This window comes from Heterodontus francisci, chromosome 25, assembly GCF_036365525.1.
Source record: "Heterodontus francisci isolate sHetFra1 chromosome 25, sHetFra1.hap1, whole genome shotgun sequence".
NCBI classification, from domain to species: domain Eukaryota; kingdom Metazoa; phylum Chordata; class Chondrichthyes; order Heterodontiformes; family Heterodontidae; genus Heterodontus; species Heterodontus francisci.
Window position 1 is genome coordinate 35,027,542 of NC_090395.1, and position 20,133 is coordinate 35,047,674.

A 20,133-nucleotide genomic window follows, 5' to 3' on the forward strand; every position below is an offset into this window, starting at 1 on the left:
CAAGCTGAGCGTCAGTGAGCAAGTTGTTGCTGTTGAAGTGGCACTTTATAGCATTGTCAATGACGCCTTCTATCACTTTGCTGATAGACAATAGACTAGGTGGTAATTGGCCAGATTGGATTTGTCCTGCTTTTTGTGGACAGGACATGCCTGGGCACTTTCCACATTGTGGGATACATGCCAGTGTTGTAGCTGTACTGGAACAGCTCGGCTAGCGGTACGGCTAGTTGTGGAGCACAAGTCTTCAATACTGCAGTTGGGATATTAGCAGGACTCACAGCCTTCAGCCATTTTTGACATAAGGTGGTGAATTGAATTGGCTGAAGACTGGCATCTGTGATGCTGGGAACCTCAGGAGGCCAAGATGGATCATGCACTCTGCACTTCTGGCTGAAGATGGTCGCAAATATTCAGGGTTTTCTTTTGCATCGATGTGCTGGGTTTCTCCATCATTGAGGAAGCTGATATTTGTGGAGCCTTCTCCTCTGGTTAGTTGTTTAATTGTCCACATTCGTGACTGGATGTAGCAGGACTGCAGAGCTTAGATCTGATCTGTTGGTTGCATGCTGCTTCAGTTCTTTGGCATTCAAGTAGCCCTGTGTTTATAGGTTCACCAGGTTGACACCTCATTTTTAGGTATGCCTGGTGCTGCTCTCCTGCACTCTACATGGAGCCAGGGTTGATCCCTTGGCTTGGTGGTAATGGTAGAGTGAGGGATATGCCAGATTATGAGGCCTCAGCACTTCTGTGGGGAGGTGAGCAGAGGCATCCAGAGCTAATGCTAACTTTTCAGTGAAGCCTGATGCTGTTATTGAATTAGGACAGAATTGGGCTTCACAATGATTAAACGCAGGGCAGGGTATGGTCTACCTAGATTCAAGGTGAGAACTGAAATGAAAGTTGCTGGTGCCCATCAAGTCGAGTCTAAATGAGAATTGGTACCTTTTAGAACAGGAGAGAGACAGAAAAAAAAAAAGCAATCTGACATTTTTTGGAAACCTTCATATGTGATTTTTGTTTAGAGATGTTAGACAATCTTGTGTGGCATGAAAGATTTTTGCATTATAGTTAGCAGAACAGTTCAGATAAATGGATAAATTAATAATTTGAAACATTGCTGATGTCGTGCTTGATCCCAGCCCTAAACAAGTATGTGGAATGACCTGTCCATGGCTTTGGGCGTGGTTGTTCGAGGAAATGTATCCTGTCAGTATGTGCTCTGTCCTATATTTGCATATAATTTTCTCAAAAGCTCCAGCATTCTAGGATTATAAGGAAGGGAGTGTCGGCATAACATTTTATGTAAAATATTAAGGAATTTGATCTCTTGCAACAATCATCGGCTTATCATCTGACTCTCAATCTCAGAATTGTTCCAATGTAGAAGGAGGCCATTTGGCATGTCATGTCTGCACCGGCTCTCTCAAAGAGCAACTCCCTCAGTTCCATTCCCCTGCCGCCTTCCCGTTACCCTGCACATTCTTCCTTTTCATAATTCCTTTTTGAATGCTTCAATTGAAACTGCCTCCACCACATTCTCAGGCAGCACATTCCAGACCTTAACTATTCGCTGCATGAAAAACTTTTTCTTCATGTCACTTTTGACTCACTCCACACACATCCATAGAGTTGGTACTCTGATCTGAACAAATAGACCTAACTGAATAATAGTGAAGTAACTAAATAGCTCAGTGGATACTTGGTCTGCTTTCTGTTAGGCCATGCTGTGAACAACAAGAATATTCAGCTTAAAACCGGTTTTAAGTAAGGAACAAGATCTCTTTCTTTCATTTATGAATACAGTGAAAATGTAATTACAGTTTATTTTCCCAAATAGGTGGCATAATGGGATGTGGCTGGAGAATACAATAACAGATGTATCTTGAACTTCATTATTGAGGTGATTGGGGAGCGGGTAAAAAAATATGCGTTATTGGGATAGAACAGGCAGGTCAGATTTTTGCCCAGTCAAATAGATGGTCGAGCATCCTGGTTCATAAGCAGTTAGCTCTGCATTAACTGTGTACTAGTCACTGTTGAGTATGTCCGTGTTCTTTGGAGGAAAAAACATGTTCTACAGGCAATAGCAGTGCATGGTCTTCCCAATTTTTGGCTTGACACAAATGTACTTTGTCAGTCATGTAGAGGACTGATCACTCAACCGCATCTAAATGCACCACGTTGATGTGCTGTATATGGACTTCTAAAAGTCATTTGATAAAGTGACATAACGGTCTTGTCAGCAAAGTTGAAGCCCATATAATATAAGGGTCAGTGGCTACGCAGTAGTTGGCTGAGTGGCAGGAAACTGTAGTGGTGAATGCTTATTCTTTTGGACTGGAGGACAGTATGTAACAGGATTCCCCAGGGGTTGATATTATTCCACTACTTTCATTGATCTACATTAAGATGTGCTGGGCACAATTTCAAAATTTCCAGATGTCACAAAACTTGGAACTGTTGTGAAGTGTGAGGAGGATAGTGATAGACTTCAAGAGGACATAGGCTGGTGGAATGGGTGGACATGTGGCAAATAAAATTTAATTCAGGGAAACGTGGAGTGATTCATTTTGATAGGAAGAATGAGAAAAGGCAAAATAAAATTTAAAAAAATTGAGGAGGTGGAGGAGCAGAGAGATCTGGGGGTCTTTGTGCACAACTTCATTGAAAGTGGCAGGGCAGGTTTAGAAAGCAATTAAGACGTAGGGGATCATCGCCTCTATAAATAGAGGCGTAGAGCACAAAAGGAAGGAAGTTAAGGTGAACCTTTACAAAACACAGGCCTCAACTGGTGTATTGAGTCCAATTCTGGGCGCTACACTTCAGGAAGGATGTGAAGGCATTGGAGAGGGTACAGAAAAGATTAACAAAAATGGTTCCAGAAATGAGAGACTTAAGTTAGGAGGATAGATTCGAGGAACTGAGAAGAGAAGATTAAGAGGAGATTAATTCGAGATGGTCAACATTGAGGGATCCAGACAGAGCAGATAGGGAGAAACTGTTCTCATTGGGGGAAGGGTCAAGAAGCAGAGGACACCGATTTTAAGCGATTGGCAGAAGAAGCAGAGGTGACTTGAAAATTTTGATGCAGCGAGCGATTCTGATCTGAAATGCACTGCCTGTGTGTCTGGTGGAGGCTGATTAAATTCTGGCTTTCAAAAAGGAATTGGATAATTACTGAAGAGGAAAGATTTGAAGGACTACAGGAAAATGCAGGGGAGTTGTATTAGCTGAGTTGCTCTCGCAGTGAGTCAACACAGACATGATGGGCTAAGTGGCCTCCTCCTGTGCTGTCACTGTTCTAAATGTGCAAGTCGCTTCAATATTGAAGTGAACTCTGAGCAGCACAACAAAGGTCAACTGCCCAGCTTATTTTCCTTCCTGTTCCCTCTCCCCTCCAGAGATCGGGCGGTCTGGACACAGATCAGTAGAATTTTTTTTTTAGGTTTAATTGTGCAATTAAAATATTATTCATTTGAGGATTGATCTGATAGAAAAGTATTTGCTGATAAGTTACTTAGAAATAAAAATGTATTCTGTAACCAATTGCCTCAGATTGTTGCTTGGCATCCTTCCAGCTACAAAAGATGATGGACATGCAGCAAACAATCCATTTGGGTGTGGTCTCTTTGCATCTTTTGCTGATGACTGTGAAGGCCAATCCTTGAGAAGCAGGTTCTGCCACAAGTGCTGCACATGAAACTGTCAAGTGATGCTGAGTTGTTTTTGGCATTGGCATCTGTTGCCAAGCTGCTGTTGCAACTGGTCGTGGTGGTAGTGAACACCCCCGAAGCTACCTCTGTTTGATTAGTGCCAACACCCTTGGGAACTTGCTCTTTGAGAGGACTGCAGCATTTGTGATTTTTGTCCTGCCAGGATAGACCCATAATGTGCCACAGACAGCAAAGATGGAAATTAGTGAGCTGTTTTTCCTGCTAGCTTGCCCATGTTTCACAGCCATACAGCAAGGTGCTAAGAACCCAGGTATTACAAACTACCAGCTTGGTCCTAAGGGTTGGCTTGGTGTAATTCCTTGCACGTTTCACCAAAGGTGGTTGTTGATTTCCCTATGTGTGTATCAAGCTGTGCATCAAGGGACAGATTGTCTTTCACCGTGAACCCAAGGTAACAATTTACTAACCACTTCCAGTGGGTTGTTGGAGGCAGAGCTGCAACACCTCGTCCCATGAATGCAGGTTTCTTGATGCTTATAGTCAAGGAGAACAAGTTACAGGCATGGGAGAGACAGTCAATGAGTCCTGCGTTTCCATGTGGGTGACTGGAGTAGCATCATCAGTGTAGAGGAGTTCTCTGATCAGGATGCCAAATTGTCCCAATAATCTGCCTTTTATTAAAGTTTTGAAATGACAAAAACATCTCATTCTTTCATTGTTCACACAGAGGTCTTGCTTAGTAATCGGACTTGGAGACATGTGGCTCACTGGAGCACGAGCATGAAGTGATGGGGTCGGTGCATCTGTCCACAACCCCAATTGAAGGCCACAATTAATTTTGATTTATTTAAATTAACTTTTTTAAATAACTACTTTTTGACTAGTTAATATTTCCTTCTCCACAAATTGTTTTGGCTTCAGTAATTTCCCAAGCTGCCTAAACTGTTGGTATTGCAGCAATTTCATTAATTAGTCCTTTCAGTAAAGTCAGTTTAGGTTCATTTTCTCTGTTGCTGTCATACATAAAGTAACTGAGCTCAGAATCTTGGATTTCACCTGGACTGTTCCTTAAAAAAACATTGTTGCTACTTGTCTCCCTTTTTAAAAACCTAATAATTACAGCAGACTAATCTCCCTCTGAAAGTCAAGCATTTGAAGTAATCGCCATGCTGAGATCCTCAATATTCCAGCATGCTAATGAGTACATAATATTGTACCCCTGCAATTACCTGACCTTTTGGTTATTTCATGACTTGTGCCAGTAGCCACATTAATTTATATAAAGTAAACAGCTCAAGATTTTTTGTTTGGGTTAATTTGAAGCTGCTGAATTTGCAGTAACAATGCAAGTTCTGATGCAAATAAATTTAGTATCATTTTAGGGCTTATTTGGGAATCTGAAAACCTTTTTTCGGCTTTATTAAAAAGTCGCTTGAGACTGTGTCAGATTGTCTAAGTGGTAATACTTTCTGCTGAGTGAGAAGGTTGAATACAAGCCCCACTCCTGGACTTGAGTATATAATTGCATTGGTTCAGTGCAGAATTTACAGAGTGCCACTTTCAGAGGTGTGCGATCTTTTGATGCAGTGTTAAACCAAGGCCCTATCTATCTGTTCTGATGAATGATGGTGATGCACTTGCACTATTTGAATGACCGCAGAGTTCTCGCTACGTTTATTCCTCAATCAAAACAGGCTAACCAGTCTTTATTAGTGGAACCTCATTCTGCACGAGCTGGCTACTGCCTTTGCTTATGTAACAGAGGGCAATACTTCAGAAGTGATTAATTGGTTGATAAGTATTCTTGGACTTTGTGAGGACATAAAGGGAACATAATCAGTCAATCCTTCCTACGATTCTACTGCCAGTGCCTCGGGGTTAATTAACTTTTGCCAGTTTATGCATTTATTTACTTCATTTGTCACCTGGCTTTCCCCCTTTTTTTTTCTTGCTCTAATTTTTTTTAGTTGCGTAATTTCATGTTTTTTTAAAACATTGGTCGGTGACATCAGTTTAACGGTTGCATAAAAATTTTCAGCCATGGCTTTTATTTTTAGCAGCAATAACATTGCAAAATTCAACTTGAGTTGTACCTGCTGAATTGCTAATCTACTGTAGCTAAATAGGAAGCATATCTCTTCAACGATCCTATATGTTCAATAAACTTGTATCTTTATCAAGGTTGCAATATGGTGTGAAGATCAAGGATTTCTGGGTCAATGATTTGTTAACTACAAATAACAGCTACCTAATTAAACCTTTTATCACTTGCTGATTTAGAATTTCCGCTTTTTAGCTGAAAGTTTCCTGTTAGTCCCAGCAGAAGCTTTTTGAAGGTAAAGTACAATGTAAAGAATATTGCTTTTAAGAATTATGGGAGATCTTCAAAGAAATGGAGTCAATCTCAGGGTTTTATTATTTCTGTAACCTGCGCCAGCATATTGCCTTCATTCTCATGCTATTCGCATTGTTTCAATAATGTGCGGTGTTTTCCTTCACAATTGATGAATGTGATAGATCTAGACTTTTGATCAGACTTGTGATTTTCTTTTAGAAAATCCAAAAGCAGCCTTTTTTTAATGTGAAATCTTTGCTGTGTTGGTGAGCTGTGAGGTTGTTGTCATAATGCTCACTAATTTTGCCGCAAACCAAGTGTTGTTGATGTATTCTATTTATTCCTTTGGTATAATTTGAAAATTCATGAGAAGCAGCTACTGCAATGGGAATGTAACCAGTTATATTAATAGTTAGAAACTGGTGTAAATATCACATTGCTGTGCACTTTACCTCACCATATTTACCTGCCGTCAATTATGTGGCTTGTCTGCTGCAAACAAGACTCGTTCTTTTCATGAGCAAAATACTGCAGATGCTGCAAATCTGAAATAAAAACAGAAAATGCTAGAAATACTCAGTAGATCTGGTAACATCTGTGGAGACAGCTCTGGCAGTCATCAACCTGAAATGGTAACTATTTTTTCCTGTCTGCACAGATACTGCTAGTCTTGGAGTATTTCCAGCATTTTCTGTTTCTATCTCTTTATCCATGGTTTGTTTTTTGCCAAATTTGTTCCTTTATATTTCCCAATCTTGATTTTCTCAGCATTTCTGAATCACTTTTTTTTTTAATTAATCATTTTTTGATTTTTAAACCTTAAAACAAGTTTTTTTTTTAAAAGTGTTGTCTGCAAAGTTGAAGAGCATATTTGGAGATGCTTATTAAACTGACAAGTCAAACCATTTCACTCACTGTAGACTCAAGTGTATAGATTGCACCTTCACATTGCTTTTCACGCCTATGAAACTAGAGGTGTGTCTTTTGCGGTCATGCTAAGATGCATACGCTCATTCACAATTCGTGAATTGTATGTTAATTCAATAGCTTGGATTTTTATTAAAGCTGTAACATTCAGTTACATGATACTAAAATATTTGTTCTTGGTCTCCAGTGAATATGGCTTTGCTGAAAAAGTGGTAGAAGGAATGTCTTTCGTAGTGAATTCGATTGTAGTTAAAATTGAAGCAAAAGCATTCAATACTTCCTTTGAGCTGTGGCAACTCCAAGGTTATAGTGTGAATCCCAAGTGGCAGCAGAGTGATCTCCGCTTTACAAGAATTACAGATCCAGAGCGAGGGGAGGTAAGAGTTCATAGCACTTAAGTCAATAGCTAGAAATTGACAGCTAACATCCACACAAAGTAGATGCAATGGTTTGAACTGGGCTGCTATGCAGTATGATCTTCTGTTAATGGACTGACCACTATAAACAGGCAAAATCTATATCTTAGACTAGTAAGTCTATTGAATGGGTCCCTGTAATGCCTAATCAGTCATGCTGTATATAATATTTTAATAGCAAAGAATGGAAGTACATGTAGATAATGTGTTGTACTTGGATTGAAAAGCATTTTTCAAGTTTAAGCAATTGAAGTCTTAAATATTTTCTCGTGAAAATCGCTTTGTTGAAATGTTCAACAACTTTAACAGGTGGTTATGCATGATCCCTATTTACATTAACATTTTTGGTTTGCAAGACAAATTATCTGTTAACAGTTTAACAAGTGTTCATATGTGTATGAAATCACGAATGAAGGTTGTAGTGTCCTCTTTAAAAATAGAACTTAATGATAGTAAACCAGCTGCCTTGTGTCTAGCCAGTCATAGACGTGGCATGGTATAAAAATACTTCATGTATTCCAGTTCCTGTCATGAGGGAGCTGAATTACAGCTGTAGAGAAAAGGCAGACTTTGCTAGAACTGCACAACAGCATGCAGTCACTACGCCTAATTGACATGTTTGAAAAATATTCTGTCATTACAATGCTCATTTTGCTCTGAAGTAATTGACTTCTCAACTATTCTGCTTAAATCACAGTGCCCTTGCAGTATTGGACTGAGCCACTATTTTAGTCTGTATATTATGGTGAATACCTTGGGGGACAAAACTTCATGTATAAAAGATTGGTAAAAGAAAAATACATTTAATATTTTTATCAGCCCTCCATCACACAAGTAAAATTATGTCGCTGAGGCCAACTTGACACCAATGAACGCGATGCACAGCTAATTTAGTCATCAACTGAATAATAATTCTTGAATGTCTGTCTCTGTTCAGTGTTTATATTCCCATTTTATATAGTCTGTTTATAATAAATCATGTGCTTGGGAACCAACTTTATTTCCACTTCAAGGAAGCCAAAAACTCTTAGAACAGTGTGAAATCAAATTATTTCCTATTTTAGCAACAACTGCAATTTTTATCACCAGGAAAGCTGATGAGCTAAACAAAGTGCAGTCTGCTGCTTAGTAAGGTTCCTTTTGTGAGAGTCTTGATCAGTGTACAATCAACCTCGAGCAAGATAGTTTCCAAATTTGCGTACAGTTCTTGAGCTTGGGACATGTAGCATACATAGTTTCTGAAGTAACTTTTAGAAAAAAATTTTTACTTAAGATTGAAAAGTTAGGATGTTTTAATAAGTTGGTAATGCACAGTACTTTTAACTATTGCTTGAGCTTTTTTTTTTAAAAAAGAATAATCACTGATTCATTTATACTCGCATGGCATTGCTCATAATGAGTCCGTGGTTTATAAGAACAGGGCTGTTGGGTAAAATATGACCCAGCACACTGAACTAGTGGCATTGGGACTGGCCCTGGCCTGGAACAGGTAACACCTGAGGTTTCTGGGTTTCATGACATAGACCTGGATCGAGGAGCATGGGAGAGGAAGGTTTTAGAAGCACTACGTTAAGTCCTTGGATTGTGGTTAGGTGCATTGATGAGATTTGAGGATACTGGGTTGTGGGCTTGGGGAGCATTGGAAATGCAATGTGGAGCTGTGTGAACAGTGATATGGTGGTCATAGAATCTAGGAGTGGAGGGGAATGAAGTTTGATGGCCAGTCTGAGGTCTAGCAGGACTGAAGAGTGGGTTTTGGAGTCATGCTGCTGGGAAGTGTTAGAATTTGGGGAATATTTTCATGGGGGAAAAGGAACCACAGGTGCATGGAATCCAAACTGCAGTTAACTCCTTTCAAAACCATTGCAATAATTTGCCTTAGTAAGCCTGTTAGTAGCTTTATGTTGACTTGGATTTGCAGAAAAAAAAGTAAGGTTATCGGCACTCATTGTTCTCAAGTAACTTGCTCTTGTAAGTTGCTGTCTGAATTGCTGTACTCCTCCATGAGTTTTGTTTAACGTGTGGAATGGCATGAAGTTGTGGTACTTAACACACGTAGTTAGGGCCTGCCCATTCAGGTGTATGAATTTCACAGCACTACACCATCTGATCGCACAATTCTAATCTCTCAATACATAGTTAACTGTTGTCCTCTGAAGAAAACTGGTAAGTTACTTAGGCCCATCTGATTTTTCCTTATTTTTGAACTGACAATCAAAGCATCTTAGGCAATTTCAGCCATTTGTCCTTTTACAGCATACTTCTAATGGGACATCTAGGGACTAGTGTCCAAGTTGAGATATGTTCTGGAAACTAAACCATAAATTGCTTAACCTACTTCTACTCTAAAATCCTATCTTTCAACAAATATCCCAGACTCTCTCCATCACCCATACATGTGACCTGCCAGAGGGAGGGGCAGAGTAGCATGTATGTAGATGGGCTCAAACCTGGAGTTTAACATTGATCAAAGAAACTTGTGCTGATCATGACTTGGCATTCTGTCCTCAGTTGGGGAATTTGTACACCACCTGTAGTCTTTCCTTTTTTTTGATAATTAATCCCCTACCTCCCCCCACCCCTTCTGCAAAATGATTCATTTGCTCACTGAGCCATGCAGCAGATATCTGTTAGATTAGCTTAATATTAAACAAAAGTTTGTTTCAAATTCCTTGAAACTTTATTCATAATAGGCCACAAATTCAAAATTCTGTTGCGATTATCAGGTATTTTGATTTCATTTTTTGGTTTTCTTCTCTCCCATCTCCCTCCATTGGTTTCTTCAAGTTATGATTTTGGGCTTAATGGCACTATACAAACTTTTTTTCTGTTTCTTTGCCCACAATCTAATGCAAACTTTGATTTACTATATATCTCTGCACAACTGTATCAATATATGTAGAGGTTTTGATGAGCCATTTGCATGCATACTGTTTCATACTTTCCACCCCATCAGCCTCCATATCCAAAGGATCATCCTCTGCCATTTCTGCCACATCCAGCGTGATGCCACTACCAAACGCATGATCCCCTCCCTTCCCCTGTCAGCATTCCGAAGGGATCGTACCCTCCGCGACATCCTGGCCCACTCCTCCATTACCCCCACCACCTTGTCCCCTTCCCATGGCACCTTCCCCTGCAATCGCAGGAGGTGTAATACCTGCCCATTTACTTCCTCTCTCCTCACTATCCCAGGCCCCAAACACTCCTTTCAGGTGAAGCAGTGATTTATTTGTACTACTTTCAATGTAGTATACTGTATTCGCTGCTCACAATGTGGTCTCCCCAACATTGGGGAGACCAAACGCAGACTCGGTGACTGCTATGCGGAACACCTCCACTCAGTCCTCAAGCAGGACCCCGAGCTTCTGGTTGCTTGCCATTTCAACACTCCCCCCTGCTCACATGCTCACATCCAGGAGGGTTTTTTAGAGCAGTATGTAAATAGTCCAACTCGGGAAGGGGCCATACTGGACCTGGTGTTGGGGAATGAGCCCGGCCAGGTGGTTGAAGTTTCAGTAGGGGACTACTTTGGGAATAGTGATCACAATTCCATAAGTTTTAAAATACTCATGGACAAAGACGAGAGTGGTCCCAAAGGAAGATTGCTAAATTGGGGGAAGGCCAACTATACCAAAATTCGGCAGGAGCTGGGGAATGTAGATTGGGAGCAGCTGTTTGAAGGTAAATCCACATTTGATATGTGGGAGGCTTTTAAAGAGAGGTTGATTAGCGTGCAGGAGAGACATGTTCCTGTGAAAATGAGGGATAGAAATGGCAAGATTAGGGAACCATGGATGACAGGTGAAATTGTGAGACTAGCTAAGAGGAAAAAGGAAGCATACATAAGGTCTAGGAGGCTGAAGAAAGACGAAGCTTTGAAAGAATATCGGGAATGTAGGACCAATCTGAAATGAGGAATTAAGAGGGCTAAAAGGGGTCATGAAATATCTTTAGCAAACAGGGTTAAGGAAAATCCCAAAGCCTTTTATTCATATATAAGGAGCAAGAGGGTAACTCGAGAAAGGATTGGCCCACTCAAGGACAAAGGAGGTAAGTTATGTGTGGAGTCAGAGAAAATGGATGAGATTCTAAATGAGTACTTTGCATGGGTATTCACCGAGGAGAGGGACATGACGGATGTTGAGGTTAGGGACAGATGTTTGATTACTCTAGGTCAAGTCGGCATAAGGAGGGAGGAAGTGTTGGGTATTCTAAAAGGCATTAGGTGGACAAGTCCCCAGGTCCGGATGGGATCTATCCCAGGTTACTGAGGGAAGCGAGAGAGGAAATAGCTGGGGCCTTAACAGATATCTTTGCAGCATCCTTAAACACGGGTGAAGTCCCGGAGGACTGGAGAATTGCTAATGTTGTCCCCTTGTTTAAGAAGGGTAGCAGGGAAAATCCAGGTAATTATAGGCCGGTGAGCCTGACGTCAGTGGTAGGGAAGCTGCTGGAGAAGATACTGAGGGATAGGATCTATTCCCATTTGGAAGAAAATGGGCTTATCAGTGATAGGCAACATGGTTTTGTGCAGGGAAGGTCATGTCTTACCAACTTAATAGAATTCTTTGAGGAAGTGACAAAGTTGATTGATGAGGGAAGGGCTGTAGATGTCATATACATGGACTTCAGTAAGGCGTTTGATAAGGTTCCCCATGGTAGGCTGATGGAGAAAGTGAAGTCGCATGGGGTTCAGGGTGTACTAGCTAGATGGATAAAGAACTGGCTGGGCAACAGGAGACAGAGAGTAGCAGTGGAAGGGAGTTTCTCAAAATGGAGACGTGTGACCAGTGGTGTTCCACAGGGATCCGTGCTGGCACCGCTGTTGTTTGTGATATACATAAATGATTTGGAGGAAAGTATAGGTGGTCTGATTAGCAAGTTTGCAGACGACACTAAGATTGGTGGAGCCGCAGATAGTGAAGGGGACTGTCAGAGAATACAGCAGAATATAGATAGATTGGAGAGTTGGGCAGAGAAATGGCGGATGGAGTTCAATCAGGGCAAATGCGAGGTGATGCATTTTGGAAAATCCAATTCAAGAGTGAACTATACAGTAAATGGAAAAGTCCTGGGGAAAATTGATGTACAGAGAGATTTGGGTGTTCAGGTCCATTGTTCCCTGAAGGTGGCAACGCAGGTCAATAGAGTGGTCAAGAAGGCATACTGCATGCTTTCCTTCATCGGACGGGGTATTGAGTACAAGGGTTGGCAGGTCATGTTACAGTTGTATAAGACTTTGGTTCGGCCACATTTGGAATACTGCGTGCAGTTCTGGTCACCACATTACCAAAAGGATGTAGATGCTTTGGAGAGGGTGCAGAGCAGGTTCACCAGGATGTTGCCTGGTATGGAGGGCGCTAGCTATGAAGAGAGGTTGAGTAGATTAGGATTATTTTCATTAGAAAGACGGAGGTTGAGGGGGGACCTGATTGAGGTGTACAAAATCATGAGAGGTATAGACAGGGTGGATAGCAAGAAGCTTTTTCCCAGAGTGGGGGATTCAATTACTAGGGGTCACGAGTTCAAAGTGAGAGGGGAAAAGTTTAGGGAGGATATGCGTGGAAAGTTCTTTACGCAGAGGGTGGTGGGTGCCTGGACCGCGTTGCCAGCGGAGGTGGTAGACGCGGGCACGATAGCGTCTTTTAAGATGTATCTAGACATACATGAATGGGCAGGAAGCAAAGAGATACAGACCCTTAGAAAATAGGCGACATGTTTAGATAGAGGATCTGGATCGGTGCAGGCTTGGAGGGCCGAAGGGCCTGTTCCTGTGCTGTAATTTTCTTTGTTCTTTGTTCTATCTCTGTCCTGGGATTGCTGCAGTGTTCCAGTGAACGTCAACACAAATTCGAGGAACAGCATCTCATTTACCAATTAGGCACACTACAGCCAGCCGGACTGAACATTGAGTTCAATAATTTCAGAGCATGACGGGCCCCCCATTTTACTTTTATTTTTAGTTATTTTTTCTTATATATTTTTGTTTTATTTCGTTTTAGTTTGTTCAGTTTGCTTACCCACTGTTTTTGTTTACATATTTGTACTTGTTATTCAATGTTCACTCCGTTAACACCCTATCTGTACTTATGCTTTGTTTTTCAACACACCATTAACTTTTGCCTTTGCTCCACGACCTTCTGGTCAGCTATTCTGTGACCTTGTCCTATCTGCACCTTCTACTTTGTTATCTCTTGCCCCACCCCCACTTTATTTGCTTTTCACCTTTTACATTTCTAATGTTTGCCAGTTCTGAAGAAGGGTCATTGATCTGAAACGTTAACTCTACTTCTCTCTCCACAGATGCTGCCAGAACTGCTGAGTATTTCCAGCATCCGCAGTATTTTGCTTTTATCATACTGTTTCATAGTTCATGTCTATAGAGAGTAAAGTAATGGCAACAAACTCCAGTGAATGGGGGGGGGGCTTTTTTAAAACTTTGAGAGCTTTATAATTTGAGATCTGCAATATATTTTTAACAGGTTTTGACTTTTAAGGAAATAAACTGGCAGACACTCCGCATTGAAGCTGATGCCATCCCAGGTGATGAGAGCATTATCAGTACGCCGCTAAGACTGATCACCAACCAGTCAAAAATCAAACTTGTACTTAAGAGAAGGGTATGTACAGACCACCAACCTTCAGTTTATTGTTTCTGCCATTTATACATCTGTATAGCCACTGGTTATAATGGTGTTCTGCTGAACTGTTTAGTGTTAAATATTACAAAAGGAGATGCTTTTGCACTTCTGTCTTAAGTTTTCCAAGTGCTGGTTCCATGCAGCAGGGAAGCAGGCATTGTGTAAACTTCCTCTTGAGCAAAACAATCAATTGAGATCCTGCTTCATCTCATTGTGGTTACTTTTCCACAGCGTCTGGCAGCAGAAAGACATAAAAATAAGCAATAAAGGTGAGCAAGCATTCAAATTTCTTGTCCTTTGAACCCAGGCCCCAGTGGTGAAAGGCCATTGTACCACCTAGTTCCCCTGCCTATAATACTTGATCATGTAGAAAGTCAGTAAATTATATTTGTCATTTAATTGTTTGGCATCACGAAAAACATTTTAAATACTGAAAGTATATGGTGGGATGAATTGGAATGAAATTTGAAGCCAACATTCAAACACACACTCTCTGGTTGTTTCACTGCATTCGTAAACCTACAAGGTCACCTACGTTTTTCAGTGCTTACTTCGACTGTAAATATGACACAAGGTAGGGAGAACAATATTCTAATTAAACTGGGAAACTGTATTTTTACTTGGTCACAAGGGTGTTCCACAGTTGGTCGGCTCGGCCGCACAGTATTTCATAAACTCCAGAGGAGACTTGTTCTAAGCCATCTTGCTATAAAAAGATGAACATTAAAGTGCACCATCACTGATAGCAATTCAGTCTAATTTTCTGTACATGTTCTGTTGCATTTTGGCTGCATGTTTTATGGAGTGTTTTCTCAGTGAAGGCGCCACTAGGATATGGAATTTTGCATTGTTTGAGGGAGAGAAGAGTGGGTTGAAAACTTGTATTTGAAACATAAATAAAGGAAATTATGAGGGCATGAAAGCAGAGCTAGCTAAAGTGAACTGGCAAATTAGGTCAATAGAGATGCAGCAGCAGACATTTAAGAGGATATTTCAAAATACACAGATATATTCCAACGAGAGAGAAATTCGAAGGGGAGGACCCACCATCCATGGTTAACTAAAAAAGGTTGAAGATCGTATAAAACTTAAAGAAAAAACATATAAATAGTCGTTTGGTAGTCCAGAGCTTGAGTATTGCTGAAAACAGACATTTTTCCGAAGCTTTTCATTTTGCACTCATCAGGACAATCCGCTAGAATACCAATGTAAGGGAAGTAACACATATCCTGTTTAAGATGAAAGTGCTGATTGGTTGGCAAGTGGACTCTGGTAGAGGCGTTGCCGTGGAGAATGCACCAGTTTATAGTGACTGAGATTCACCAGGATGTTGCCTGGGCTGGAGCATTTCAGCTATGAAGAGAGACTGAAAAGGCTAGGGTTGTTTTCCTTAGAGCAGGGAAGACTGAGGGGGGACATGATTGAGGTATACAAAATTATGAGGGGCATTGATCGATTAGATAGGAAGAAACTTTTTCCCTTAGCAGAGGGGTCAATAACCAGGGGGCATAGATTTAAGGTAAGGGACAGGAGGTTCAGAGGGGGCTTGAGGAAAAAAAATTTCACCCGGAGGGTGGTTGGAATCTGGAACACACTGCCTGAAGAGGTGGTAGAGGCAGGAACCCTGACAACATTTAAGTCGTATTTAGATGAGCACTTGAAACGCCATAGCATACAAGGCTATGGGCCAAGTGCTAGAAAATGGGATTAGAATAGGTAGGTGATTGATGGCCGGCACAGACACGATGGGCTGAAGGACCTGTTTCTGTGCTGTATGACTCTGACTCTATGATTAAGTGTAAAGCTTTGTTTGTTTGAAATTTAAACCAGGTAGCTTGACTCTGGTCGAGGCATTGCCTTGAGGAATGAACCAGCCAATGACTGTCACTTATTTTGTTTAGCGGAAACAGGGGCAAAGTGTGTACATGTTCTTTCTGTCTGCAAAGAACAGGGCCCTACGTATTAATATGTACAGCTTCCAGTACGCGCAAATGTGTCACTGCGAGCCCAACTGACAATCTTAAATTGGTTGTCAGCGTAATTTTTAGCACTGATGATTATTTAGCAAATTATGTCCAATCGCAGAATCACATCTAATATTGGACGCTGTTTTGAGTTTTGCAAGCACGGGCTGTTTGGGTACGGCCTGTACCTTGCCCATCGCAAACAGTGGCAGGGGCATGTTTGATACGATCGCCAATCTTTGGGACATATGGCCTATATACCTAGCATCACACTGGCATTGAAATTCATAGATCACGTGACTCATTTGTGTTATAGAACGTCTTTTTAGCTTGACGGTAGCATCCTGTTGGTGGTGAACACCACATGTGTTGTCCCTGCATAGGAGCAGTGTGAAACAGCTAACTTCACCTGTTACTCAAATTTTTGTGATAATTACCCTTCCAGGGTAATTTGAAGTAAACTGAGCAATTTTCAGGGCTGAAAATGACGGCCTTAGGCCCGTTCATAAGTTTGCGCGATATACCGAGAGAAATTATCTGATCAGGGTAGCCATTGTCACGCAGGATGTCTTGTATTTGCCTTATTTCAGCATCAAGTTTGCTTGGTCAGCAAATGGCTTGGGCCCTATTTACAAGGTTGCCAATAAGGCCAATCTTAGCCTGTGCAACTGTAAGATTCCCAACACGTGTACTGACCAGCAAAGGTAGGCTTGTGGTAGACTGTGATAGAGAACCCCTTAGCAGATTTCTCAAATAGTACGTCAAGGAAAGGGAGCTCATTTGACTGCTCCATTTTAAAGGTGAATTTGAGCATGGGATGGAGCCCACAAAGACATGTAAGGAAATTATTACAGGCAGCTGCAAATTTAAATATCGCAAACTTATCTAAATATCGGAAATATGCAAGAGGTAGGGGGGTTCGGTGTCATTACCTGGAAGGCACATTTCTCGTGGAACCCAACAAAGATGTTTGCGAGAGCTGGGCCTAGAGGGGATCCCATGACAGAACCATTTATTTGGGTATACATGGTGTCATTAAAACTAAATTCAACTGCGCGAGTTGCTAAGTTCAATGAATACTGATTCACACAATGGTGGTGGGTCTAGAAAATCATGATATAGTGCTGCATCGCAAATATCTGGCTACCTTAAGTGGTACATTGGTGAATAGGCTAGCAATGTCAAATGAGGACATGGACACGGCATTGCTATTGATATGCAAGTCCTCTATGGCCTTCACAAAGTGAAGGAATCCTTCACCTTGTATGTGGGGAACTTGCTCAAAACTGGTTGTAACAGTTCGCCCAACCATTTGGCCAATTCATGTTGTGCAGAACCGGTCATAGGTAAGATAGGGTGAAGAGGGACATCACTTTTTTGTGTCTTGGGCAGCCTTTACATAGGCGGACGCAACAAGCCGTGAGGACGCAGCCTGTCAGAAATATCACTCTCCAATGCATTGCTCGTAGACAAGTCCAGCAAGTGTTTTTTTAGCTTACTTTCGAGCAAGGCTGTCCGTTCATGTTTAGCTGCAGGTCCAATGGATAGGAATTTGGACCCAGCATTAAGAATAGTGTGCATTTTGTTGATATAGCCACGCTTGTTAAGGATGACTATTCCCATCCCTTTGTCAGGTTTACTGATATATATGTCCGGATTGGATTCAAGGCCTCAACGCTGTCAGACGTTCCTCACGGCACTGCCTTGACTAACTAGAGTCAAGCTGCTTGGTTTAAATTTCAAACACAACTTGGCAGTTCACTGCCAGTCATGATAAAACGGTGCATTATCCATGGCAACGCCTCTACCAATCAGCACACTCTGTTCTCATGCAGTATAAATTTGTTGCTTCCCTTACATTAGTAGTCTTGCGAATTGTCCTAATGAGTGCAAGACTAAAAGCTTTGACAAAATGTCTGTTTTCAGCAATAAAAAGCATCCAATTGCGCAAAGATGCGTGGCAGATCAGAAGATTGGACGGAATATATTTTAAAAAACAGCAAAGAATGACTAAAAGGGTTAATGAGGGAAAATATGGAGTACGAGAGAAAGCAAGCTAGAAATCTAAAAGCAGTTAGTAAGAGTTTATATGGATATTTAAAGAGTTAATAAAGTGAGCGTTAGTCCTGTAGAAAATGAGTCTGGTGAATTAATAATGGAAAATAAGGAGATGGCAGATGAACAGGTATTTTGCATCAGTCTTCGCTATAGAGGATACAATAATATCCCAGAAATAGCTATAAGGAAATGGAAAGGAGGGAGGAACTCGAGGAAAATTGAATCACCAGGGAAGTGGTACTGAGAAAATTGTTGGAGCTGCAGGCTGACAAGTCCCCGGGTCCTGATGGACTTCATCTGAGGCTCTTAAAAGTGGCTCGTGAGATACTTAATGCATTGGTTTTAATATTCCAAAATTCCCTAGATTCAGGGAAAGTTTCATTAGATTGGAAAATAGGAAATAGCTCTTTTATTCGAAAAGGGAGGGAGACAGAAAGCAGGCGACTACAGGCCAGTTAGCTTAACATCTGTCTTAGGGAAAATGTTAGAAGGTATTAATAAAAACATTATCGTAGGGTACTTTGAAAGATTCAAGTTAATCAGATAGTCAACATGGATTTGTGAAAGGGAAATCATGTTTAACCAATTTATTGGAGTTCTTTGAAGAAGTGCTGTGCATAAAGGGAAAATGGTGGTGTTGTATTTGGATTTCTGGAAGGAATTTGATAAGGTGCCACATCAAAGGTTATTGCAGAAAATAAAAACTCACGGTGTAGGGGGGTAACAGATAGACGTGGTGTTCTGAAAGTGCTTCCATTTTTAAAACATTTTTTTTTGAGTACTCGTTTTAGAATTGAACAGATTCCACGGATGTGTTTCTTAAATGTTCAACAGTAGGACTTGAGGTGTTTGAAAACAAACCTCTACTGGATGTCACGTGCCTTAAGCTAAATAAATAACATGAAAGTTGTTGACGGAGAAGTGACATGTCAAGATTTATGGTGGTCAGGAGGTTTCGACTTGGTTGTGTGCGAGTTGGGGTGTGGACTATTTTGAAGGTTGTGATCAGCCTGCCAAGAGAGAAGCACCCAGCTTGCCGCCTTCCTCTTGTCTCTCCGAAACGCTGCATATCGAGTGAGATATCTGAAACCCCGATGCCGCATTTCTCCTGGAAAGCTTAACAGACTAATTCTCGACCACTCCAGAACGAACTGAGTCTGACCAGACCCCAGTGACCTGTTTCTGTGTACCTGAACGCCAGACCAAAGGACAACTGATATCCTTCCATATCTTTTCCTTCATAAATTGAAAAGTATTTGGCCAAAGTAGTTGTTTTTGGTCTTTTTGTAAAGTGAATCTCTGCAGAGAATTGTTTTCAATTTTTTTTTTATCGTGTGTGTTGGGTACCTCGAAGGGGATATCTATTTACAGACATTTAAAACTGTTAATGCTTTCCATCTTTACTGAATAAATCTTGTTTTATGAACTAATTTTGATCTTTATTAAAGAAACCTGGTTGGTGTATTTTATTCTGGGATCAAGAGTAAAATGTATGATTGACTGCATCGGTAATTGGGTAAACATTTAAATCTATGTTGTGACCTGTGGAGGAATGGAACTAGAGAAAGACAGTGCACTTCTCCTGCTTGGGTTGTATCAATGAATAGAAGATTGGCTAGCTAACAGGAAACCGTAGGCATAAATGGGTCATTTTCTGGTTGGCAAGAGTTTAATTTATATAAGTGACTTGGATGAAGGGGCCAAAGGAATGGTTGCTAAATTTGCTGATGCCACAAAGATGGGTAGGAAAGTAAGTTGTGAAGAAGACATGAGGCTACAAAGGGACAGAGCTAGGTTTAGTGAGTGGGCAAAGATCTGGAAAATGGAGTATCATGTGGGAAAATGTAAAATTATCCATTTTGGCAGGAAGAATAATAAAGAAGCATATTATCTAAATGGTGAGAGATTGCAGAGCTCTGAGATGCAGAGGGATCTGGGTGTTGTCCTGCATGAATTACAAAAGGTTAGTATGCAGGACCAGCAAGTAATTAGAAAAGCTGATAGAATGTTATCATTTATTGCAAGGGGAATTGAATACAGAAGTAGGGAGGTTATGCTTCAGTTATACAGGGCATTGGTGAGACCATATCTGGTGTGCTGTGTACAGTTTTGGTC

General features: G+C 41.0%; 1 protein-coding gene across 3 annotated transcripts in view; it reads left to right on the forward strand.

The window, feature by feature from the left end:
* Positions 1-20,133, forward strand: part of bltp3a (bridge-like lipid transfer protein family member 3A) — a 174,620-nt gene that overhangs the window by 68,542 nt on the left and 85,945 nt on the right. For all 3 annotated transcript variants that reach the window (XM_068057072.1, XM_068057073.1, XM_068057074.1), the window contains exons 5-6: positions 7,124-7,313; positions 13,838-13,975. In XM_068057072.1, the coding sequence (XP_067913173.1) occupies positions 7,124-7,313; positions 13,838-13,975 (328 nt within the window). The remainder of the gene's footprint in view (positions 1-7,123; positions 7,314-13,837; positions 13,976-20,133) is intronic.